Source organism: Malaclemys terrapin, chromosome 1, assembly GCF_027887155.1.
Source record: "Malaclemys terrapin pileata isolate rMalTer1 chromosome 1, rMalTer1.hap1, whole genome shotgun sequence".
Taxonomy (NCBI): domain Eukaryota; kingdom Metazoa; phylum Chordata; order Testudines; family Emydidae; genus Malaclemys; species Malaclemys terrapin.
Window position 1 is genome coordinate 263,083,765 of NC_071505.1, and position 9,629 is coordinate 263,093,393.

A 9,629-nucleotide genomic window follows, 5' to 3' on the forward strand; every position below is an offset into this window, starting at 1 on the left:
CTATTCTTCTGAGAAAGCAGGTTCATAATGGACAGGCCACTTCCAATGGCCCACTCTTCCCAGCAGAGACACCTTTCCCCCAAGACACTGATCCCTGACTATGTGTGATCTTCTCTGCCATATGACTCCAGCTCCTTTGGGAGAACCAGTATTTGTATTTCCCACCCCATAAGACACTTGAGTTCATGGCAGACAGTCACTGATAGTGTGTTGATTTTCATTATTACAGACTTTCTAAACATTGTGATCAGTGCTTCTAGCACTGTTTTATCTTCTGTGCTTTTACAAGCATTGTTATCCTCTGACTGAAATGGATCCTTAAATAATGAATGAACTGTCACGTTTCATGCGTTTGTGCTTTTCTTTCCTGTGAAATATTATAGAATAATACAAACCTCATTATTTCTCAGAAAGGTGACTAATATTTTCTTTTACGAAATACATTCATTTGCTATTATGACCTTTTTCTTACCTTAAACAAGGCCCTAGACCTTGGCTTTCCTAATGTGACCAAGACCATACGTGCCAAATGCCATGTAAACACATTGTTGGCATTTGGAGGAGGGGTGGTTTGGGATTTATACTTATTGCAAGACAAATTGCGCCAAGCTTTTGATTTATAGGGATTTGTACTGAGTGATAAATTCGGCTATAGAGGTTTGAGGATTTGTTTGGGAGATGAGTAATCTGCATAATCTGCATATGTGAATCTAATTTAAATATTTAATGACTGTTTTATTCAGTGGTAATTTTGTATTAAATATTCATAAGTAATGTTAGTGTTACTAATAGCTAAACCTTTTTTGTGTGCTGCATTACAATATTGTGCTTTAGTATGGCAAACTGTTTAGGTTAAGCTACTACATTAAAACAGTGTTAATTTTCATCCTTTATGTTCAGCTGAATCTCTGACTAAACCCAAAGAACACTCTAAAGGCAGTTTTAACTAAATACCAATTAAGTTAATGTAGCCATGCTTCTGTGGGATTGGAGAATACAGAAAAATAGTAATTGTTAAAATCCACTGGCAAAGATGTGAGAGGTGATTTTTTCCCCCCCAAAGGCACAAAAGAGAGTTAGGTGCCCATCTCATTAAGTCAGTGGGCTCCCTCTCACACTGTACAGCTGTGACAAGCTGCAAAGCTCATCAGCCTGCACTTTCTCCAGCATTCACACATCCAGCTGCAGTTACATGCAAGTCTCTGACCAGCCCCTGCATAGGAAAGCTACAGCCAAGGCAACTCCCAGCTCCAGGCATGCACCCCCTTTGGAGTATAAACCCAAAATTATACCGTCTTGCACTGCATAGGGAACTGTACAGTGTAAGCTCATAAAGTTTGCCCCCTCCCTCAAAGTGGAGAGGAATATGCAACAGCCTTTGCCTCGGAGTTATGATTCCCACACACTTCACTCCAACTCACTGGTTTAGATAAAGCAAAAACAAGTTTATTAAATACAGAAGATAAGTGATTATAAGGGATTACCTAGCAAATAAACATGTCCTTGTCGCGTCATAGCAGCCATTACTCATAGGCTGTTTGGAATGTTCTCAGGAAGGCTCATCACCAGGTGGGAAATAAGTCTCTTTCCTAATGGCCCATGGCCCTGACTAGGCCCCTCCCAATCAGCTATCTAGCCTGAAAGCATCTTGTCTAATGGGCGTTACCCAGGTGTAACTACATTTGAAATACAGATATATAGTCAATATTCATAACTTCAGATACCAAAATGATACATGCATACAAGTAGGATAATCATATTCAGCAAATCATAACTTTTCCAATGACACCTCACATGACTTATCTTGCATAAAATACATCATAATTATGTCATAATCATATATATTACTGTGAAGAATATGGGGTGCAGTGGCACACAGGGGTCACCCAATGAAATTAATAGGCAGCAAGTTTAAAACAAACAAAAGGAAGTATTTCTTCAGACAACGCACAGTCAACCTGTGGAACTCTTTGCCAGAGGATGTTGTGAAGGTCAAAAGCATAACTGGGATCAAAGAATTAGATAAATTCACTGAGGACAGGTCCATCAATGGCTATTAGACAAAATGGTCAGGGACGCAACCCCATGCTCTGGGTGTCCCTAAACCTCTGACTGCCAGAGGCTGAGACTGGATGACAGGTAATGGATCACTTGATAAATTGCTCCATTCTGTTCATTTCCTCTGAAGCATCTGGCACCAGCCACTGTCAGAAGTCAGGATTCTAGACTAGATGGACCATTGATCTGTTCCAGTAAGGCTATTCTTATGTTCTTATAAAGAGTGTGCTTATTGTAGATAACTGACTGTGGCACAGTTAGAAGAGAATAGCTTCCAGTTTCACTGCAGTCTATAAACTCTCCCTGTAATTCAATTGTGTTATCATATGTTGCAGTCATATTGGTTTACATTTGTCATTCTACCCGATCTCAATGATTAAGAAGGGTCTAATTGGATTAGGCCTTAAATCGACACACTCCAAAGAATAAGCAAGTGCCAGTGGCTCAATAGGAGACATTTTTTCCATCTGCCTTAGCCCTGAACTCCTGCTGGATGGATGGATTATTGATACTTATTCACTGAGTACTCAAAAGTGTGCTGGGCACTATGCATAGAAATAAAATGGACATGGCTTGTGCTCTCAAGGGATTAAGTAGAAAAATGTTAAGAGGCGTAACACAACAGAGAGAGAGAGGGAATTGGGGCGCAATGGTGACAAATATAAGATCACGAGCTAGCATAGTCATTGTCACATTCTGGAGTGCAATCCAGACCCAGTGAGGAGTTGTGTCATTGGCTGCCCTGCGCTGGGTACCTCACACTGCTTTGCTGTTGTAGCTCCCAACCTGGGCTGCTCAGAAACAGCCTAACAGCATGCAGGTCACATCCTGAATCTCTGGATATAGCTGCAGCCTTGGTCCAGCAGCTCTGACCCCAGCAGCCTGTCGGCAACACACCAGTCACACTCTGGCTTCCACCCGCCTTGGTTGCTATGTGTAGGGTGACCCCCAACACACGCCCAGTCCCAAATTTTCACAGAAACATGTGTTCTGCACTGTCCAGCCCTCTCCTGGACAGTTCATATATTAAGGTTTGTTGCTCAGAGTCAATATTCAACAGTCTGCTACTTTTAACTGGAGTTACCAAAAAGTTCAGTTTAAGCACAGCATTAGATGGGTTTAGATTAAAAATAAAACAAATTTATTTACAAAAGAAGATAAGATTTCAAGTGAAGTCCAGTATAAGAGATAAAGTTAGAAATGGTTACAAGCAAATAAAGGTGAAAACATACATCTACAAGTCTATAAAAACTTAATCTAGGAAGTTTGGGTTCAAGTCTTTTGTTCAAGATGGCCTTTCTCACCCACAGTCTTCCAGCAAGATCATGACTGACACTTTCCTTGGTCAGGATCTCTCCCAGAGGCCTTTAGGTGCTGCTGCCTTTGTCGTCTTAGGTGAAAGAGAGAGAACTTGGGGTTCTCTGCTCCTTTCTTTTATAGTCTAATGAACCTCTGAAGTGGATTTTTCTGAAGCCTACCCCTCAAATCAAAGTTTATTCAAACAATAAAGGCGGTGACATGGAATTTGGTGAAGGAGAATCTGTGATCTTTCTTCCCATCTGTGTTAGCTGAAATGCAGATTTTCTTTATTGCCTGATATTTCATCCCCCTGCTGTCTTGAGGACTCTGGTTTTATATATATATATAAATTGGGGTAAATACTCATTCCTCTGTTTAGGATAGGCTTGTTTAACAACCTGTGCCTAGCCAGGGCTGTGTGGTTTTGAACATGCGCTAATAACATCATACACGGGAAATTCATAACTTTATATATAAAGTTGCTACACACGTTTCACCATGATATTATTAATCAGAAAGTTATTGGTTTTCAAATTATACCTCACAAGACATATTTTGTACAAAGATTATTACAATAGTGTGTAGGGTGTGAATGCAGAAGTGCTTTCAGTTACATTATTTCTGCACCTCCCTTGTCTCCCCCGCACCTTTAACTATATGTTTTAGATGTTGTGTTAATTTGATGCTGTTTTTATTTCTAGGCACATATCTCTGTGGTTCCATATAGGTTTTGTGTGTGTGTGTGTATTGTGACGGGGCAAGGCCAGATGGCTATAGAAAAGTAGTGGGAGACAGATATATTAGCCCCAGGCTAAACAGATCCCTGTTACCAGGATAAGTAAAAGGCAGCTGCTCCAGGTCAATTAAGACACCTGGGGCCAATTAAGATATTTCTAGAAGTCAGGGAAGATAGCTCGGTTGATTGGGACACCTGAAGCCAATTAGGGGCTGGCTGAAACTAGTTAAAAGCCTCCCAGTTAGTCAGTTGGGTGCGTGTGTCAGGAGCTGTAGGAGGAAGCTGTGCTGTTGGAGGAACTATGCAGTACAAATTCATATCAGGCACAAGGAAGGAGTCCCTGAGGTAATGGTGAAGGAGATATTGAGTGGGGGCTGCTGTGGGGAAGTGGCCCAGCGAATTGTACACGTCCTATTTCCAAAAAGTCAGCTACCATAGCTGCTACTATAAGGGTCCCTCGGCTGGAGCCCAGAGTAGAGGGTGGGCCTGGGCTCCCCTCTCCCCTCCCTGATTAATCACTGAGACTGGGAGACAACAGAGACTGTGCGAGGGAGAGTTGCTTCTCCTCACCTTCTTTGCTGGCTAATGATGAAAATGGCTCAGTAGGCTGTGACCCTTGCTCTAGAGCAGGGGTCAGCAACCTTTCAGAAGTGTTGTGCTGTCTTCATTTATTCACTCTAATTTAAGGTTTTGTGTGCCAGTAATACATTTTAACGTTTTTAGAAGGTCTTTTTCTATAAGTCTATAATCTATAACTAAACTATTGTTGTATGTAAAGTAAATAAGGTATTTAAAATGTTTAAGAAGCGTCATTTAAAATTAAATTAAATTAAAATGCAGAGCCCCCCCGAGCAGTGTGAGGGCCACTGAAAATCAGCTCGCGTGCCGCCTTCGGCACACATGCCATAGGTTGCCTACCCCTGCTCTAGAGAGAGAAGGGCTACGTGGAGGGTCACAGTGAGCCTCTGAGGCTAGCAAAATCTGCCAGGAAGCGTGGGACCCACTGAGACAAGGACAGAGCATTGTCACAGTATATATACATACAAGTGTGTGTCTCTGCACATGTGTGTGCAGAGATATTCTTGCCTCTCAGCAGGTTTGGAAAATCCTTCTTACAATGGATTCTCCAAGTTTATGGTGCTCCCAGATTCCCTAGATGCTACCAGAGGTAATTTGCCTCCAATTTCTCTCTATCACTGGCTAGTGCTTCATAGAACTCGCTCTAGATCAGGATGACCAACCTCTTCAGCCTCTAGGCCAAACACATGATTTCACAAACAGTACTCTGAAGAAGATTCACTGTCCTTTTCTGCTCCCTTTGTGCTGCTCAGGCACCATGGGGTGGAGTGAGGTTCTCGGCAGCATAGGAGGGTCAGAGCTACGCCTTTCTCCACACACACAGGATGCACTTTGGGCGTGGGGAGCATTATATTAGGAGATTTTTGCCAGGAGAACAGTGAGCTAGTAGCGGCTGAGCATCCCGGACTCATCAGGCTCCATCCACCCCGTGTAGTCCCCGCCGCCGCCCCGTCTCTTGGACATGGACGATCGGGAGGACCTTGTGTACCAGGCTAAGCTAGCTGAGCAGGCTGAGCGCTATGATGAAATGGTTGAATCAATGAAGAAAGTGGCTGGAATGGATGTGGAATTGACAGTGGAAGAAAGAAACCTTCTATCTGTTGCATATAAAAACGTGATTGGAGCTAGAAGAGCTTCATGGAGAATAATCAGCAGCATCGAACAGAAAGAAGAAAACAAAGGTGGAGAAGATAAACTAAAAATGATTCGGGAATATCGGCAAATGGTTGAGACCGAGCTGAAATTAATCTGTTGCGACATTCTGGATGTACTGGACAAACACCTCATTCCAGCAGCTAACACGGGCGAGTCCAAGGTTTTCTATTATAAAATGAAAGGGGACTACCACAGGTACCTGGCTGAGTTTGCCACAGGAAATGACAGGAAGGAGGCTGCAGAGAATAGCCTGGTGGCTTATAAAGCAGCTAGTGATATTGCAATGACAGAACTTCCGCCAACACATCCCATACGCTTGGGTCTTGCTCTCAACTTCTCTGTATTCTACTATGAAATTCTTAATTCCCCTGACCGTGCCTGCAGGTTGGCAAAAGCAGCTTTTGATGATGCTATTGCAGAACTGGATACACTGAGTGAAGAAAGTTATAAAGACTCTACACTTATCATGCAGTTGTTACGTGATAACCTGACACTATGGACTTCAGATATGCAGGGTGATGGTGAAGAACAGAATAAAGAAGCGCTGCAGGATGTGGAAGATGAAAACCAGTGAGACACCATGGCCAACAAGAGAACCCATCTCTGACCACACCCACCCTCCCCAACAAATCCCTCAGTGTCACTCTGAGAACCACCAAATCTGACTTTTACATTGGGTCTCAGAATTTAGGTTCCTGCCCTGTTGGGTTTCTTTTTTTTTTTCTTTTTTTCTTTTTTTTTGTTTTGTTTTTGTTTTTGGGTTTTTTGTTTTTGTTTTTTGTTTTTATACAGTTTAAAAGTTCTTAAAGGCAAGAGTGAATTTCTGTGGATTTTACTGGTGCCAGCTTTTAGGTTCTTTAAGACACTAACAGGACTGCATAAAGGTTTTTTCAGCATTACTGTATTGTCTTCTGCCAGATGTGATGATTATTATTAGAAGTGAATATTACATTTGAAAGCCATTAGACTTTTAGGGGAGAGATTTGTTATCGCACTGTAGGGCGCATGTGATGGCATTTTTCCTTTTTTATAATTGTTTAAACTGAATTTTATACCAGTGTTTAAACTTAATTGGGTGTTTAGCTTGAAGTTTCAGGTTGCATTGGAACGTTTATTGTAGTGATTTTACTATATTAGGAGAGTTGCTGGTGCTTGCTTTGCTCCAGCTATCCCCAGCTGGGGTATGCTTTTGCTTGACTACCACCTTTGCTTCTCCTTCTTCCTCCTCAGTTATATTGCACCTAAACTGTCCTTGCTGGCAGTGTGGGAAGCAGAGCCATTCTTTGCCAAGCCCTGCCCTAGACTCAGACAGAGCCAGTTGAGTTCCTATTCTCACTCACTGAGGCTTTCACATTTCAGTGGGGAAGCAGATGATGGAAAAGCTGGATTTGCTCTCTTCCTTCCCCTGCAGTGCAGCAGGCAGTCTATAGGGGAGCTGCTGAGCAGAAAAAAGGACAGAAGTTGCTCAGATCATACTGAGCTAACATCCAACCTACTTCTGGAGCCATACGGGAAGCAGGAGGAGGCAGCTGGAGTGGTGGTCCCCCTACAGCCTCACCATACTAACAAGACTGATAAAAACACTTCAGTTTACATACCATAGGGAGGGAAAAAACTTTCAATTCAGAATCAAATGCATGTTTTCTTAATCCGGTTGCCCTTGAGGGCCACAATTTGCATATCCCTTCTCTACAGCATCAGTGCCTGCTACCAAGGTAAGCGGGGGTAGTGCCGTAGGGAAGTTGTGACACTACTAGGGGAAAGCAGACTGAAACCACGACAAGGCCCTCTGGCGTTGGCAGCAGCAAGGCTGAATAGGAAGGGGGAAAAGAGTGTGGGGAAGAGCACTCATGGAAGAGGAAAGGCAATTCTCAGTATTGCCAACCCCAGAGGTTCAAACATCATAAGTCAGACCCCAAAAGCTCATGGGATTTAAAATATATTTTGTTATTGGTCTGCCCTTTGACACCCCCCCCCACTCCCCAGCGTCTGTGTGTGGCAATTAGTGTGGCCAACTCTCACAAATTTATTGAATAAGGTGATTTTGACAACCTACTGCAGAAGCTCTCACCCCCCATACCTGCCTGTTCCCTCCCCAGACATCAATTCTGCACTCACATCAGTTGTACACTGCATGTGTTCTGTCCTCTCAGCCCCCATCAATTCTGTTCTCCAGTCCCACCTCTGCTCCTCCTGCAGCTCTTCACCGCCTTTCCCCAGGCCTGAGAAGGGCTCCAGTGGGGTCCCCTCTCTCCCTTCCCAGGCTGGGCAATGCAGGAATGGAGAGGGGAGGGAGCAGAGGATGACTCCTGCTGCTCACAGGAGCGGGGGGGGAAGCTGGGCCACCCTGAGCGACTGGGCTCTTTCTGTTCCCTCCTCCCCTCTGTCAGAATAGTATCAGCTCCTAGAGGGAAAGGGAGAAAACTCTGCCTGTTTCTTTCAGCAGCTCTGATTGGCTGCTCTTTCCCAAGAGGTGGGGCAAGTGGAGAAGGCCCCCAATCATAGCTCCCCCCTCGCAGGGCTGACATTGGTGAGAGGATTAAAACTTCTCTACACTAGGGAGTGGCTGCAGCCCCACCCAAACATGTGATTTGCAGAGAAATGGCAAGAGTTGGCAACACGGTATTATGCCCATCTATATTGTGCTTGTTTCAGTTGGATACAGTATTCCTCAATGCCTGCCCTAAACACTTGGGGTTTTTCTCCAGAAACGTCAATAATGTTTCAGTTGCAGGCTAAATGATTCTTTAGTATATTTTACAGTTTTGGTTTGTAAAGCAATTTGGAGCCTTTCAGGATAAAATACACCGTATTGTAAATATAAAATGTTGCTGCCTGTTAGAACATGAGAAACCCTTGGATCCAAGGCCAGTCAATTGAAGTTAGAACTATTGTTATAACTTGTAAAAGGGAAAGGATGTGAGAGAATTCCATAATGTAGAAAAGTTCTTCATGAGCGTTGTGGTTTGATCAAGCCAATTCTAGTTTTTTACATTTGCATTCAGATACTGTAAATCCTAGCTGCAGTAATCTGCATTCTTATTAACAGCTTGGTTTAAAAAAAGCCAAAAGGGCAGTAAAGGATTATAGAACTGTGCATATAAGTCTCAGATACCTGCTCTTAGCCAAAGCTAGTTTAAAAAAAATCCAAACCCTTCTGCCCTGTAGGCAGATGGGCTGGAATCTGGAAAGAGACAAATCGTATGAACTGATGCGTGAAAAGCAGAGCAAGATTAGGTGAAGTGATTTGAAGTTTGCTATAAAGGATTTAAAAAACAGTTCATATTTTTGATTAACCTGACATGTCAAAGAAACTTTGACAAAGAAACTTCATCAAGACATCATTATACAGGAAGTTAACACACTAAAATAAGATTAATTTAGGCAGTATCAATGTAATGCATTTATATGCTCCCCTCCCTGTCGTATCTGAGCACCTTACTGTTGCCATGCAATGTTAAACACTTTTGTGTTTCACTCCAGAAATACCTGTTTCAGTTGTGGGTGAAGTGACACATTTTTGTATTTATATTTGCAACACCTCTGTGTAATCTCCATTTGACAGATGACAACTGAGGCATGAAGGATCAAGTAAATTGCCAAAAATCAAATGGGAAGTCTGTGGCAAAGCAAGGGGATTGAACATGGGCAAGGCTAGATGTAGGGGCAGGCGACCCAGGCAACTGCTCGGGGTGCCAGGCTTGGGGGGCACCAGGCTTGGGATTCTGTTTTTGTTAGTGACAAAAGGAAAAATAGAATGTTTTGAAGTAAAATGTTTCAGGTATTCCATATGTTGACTCAT

At 43.0% G+C, this 9,629-nt stretch overlaps 1 protein-coding gene across 1 annotated transcript; it reads left to right on the forward strand.

Moving 5' to 3' along the window:
- The first annotated feature begins 5,537 nt into the window (after nt 1-5,537).
- On the forward strand, nt 5,538-6,710 carry LOC128830592 (14-3-3 protein epsilon). The gene has a single exon (XM_054016755.1). It carries the CDS (start codon nt 5,634-5,636, stop codon nt 6,399-6,401), a length of 768 nt encoding a protein of 255 aa, XP_053872730.1. The 5' UTR covers nt 5,538-5,633; the 3' UTR covers nt 6,402-6,710.
- The last annotated feature ends 2,919 nt before the right edge of the window (nt 6,711-9,629 follow it).

Bases quoted from the DNA above. Each gene is read 5' to 3' on its own strand.
- LOC128830592 (XM_054016755.1), top strand. From the start codon at position 5,634: ATGGACGATCGGGAGGACCTTGTGTACCAGGCTAAGCTAGCTGAGCAG.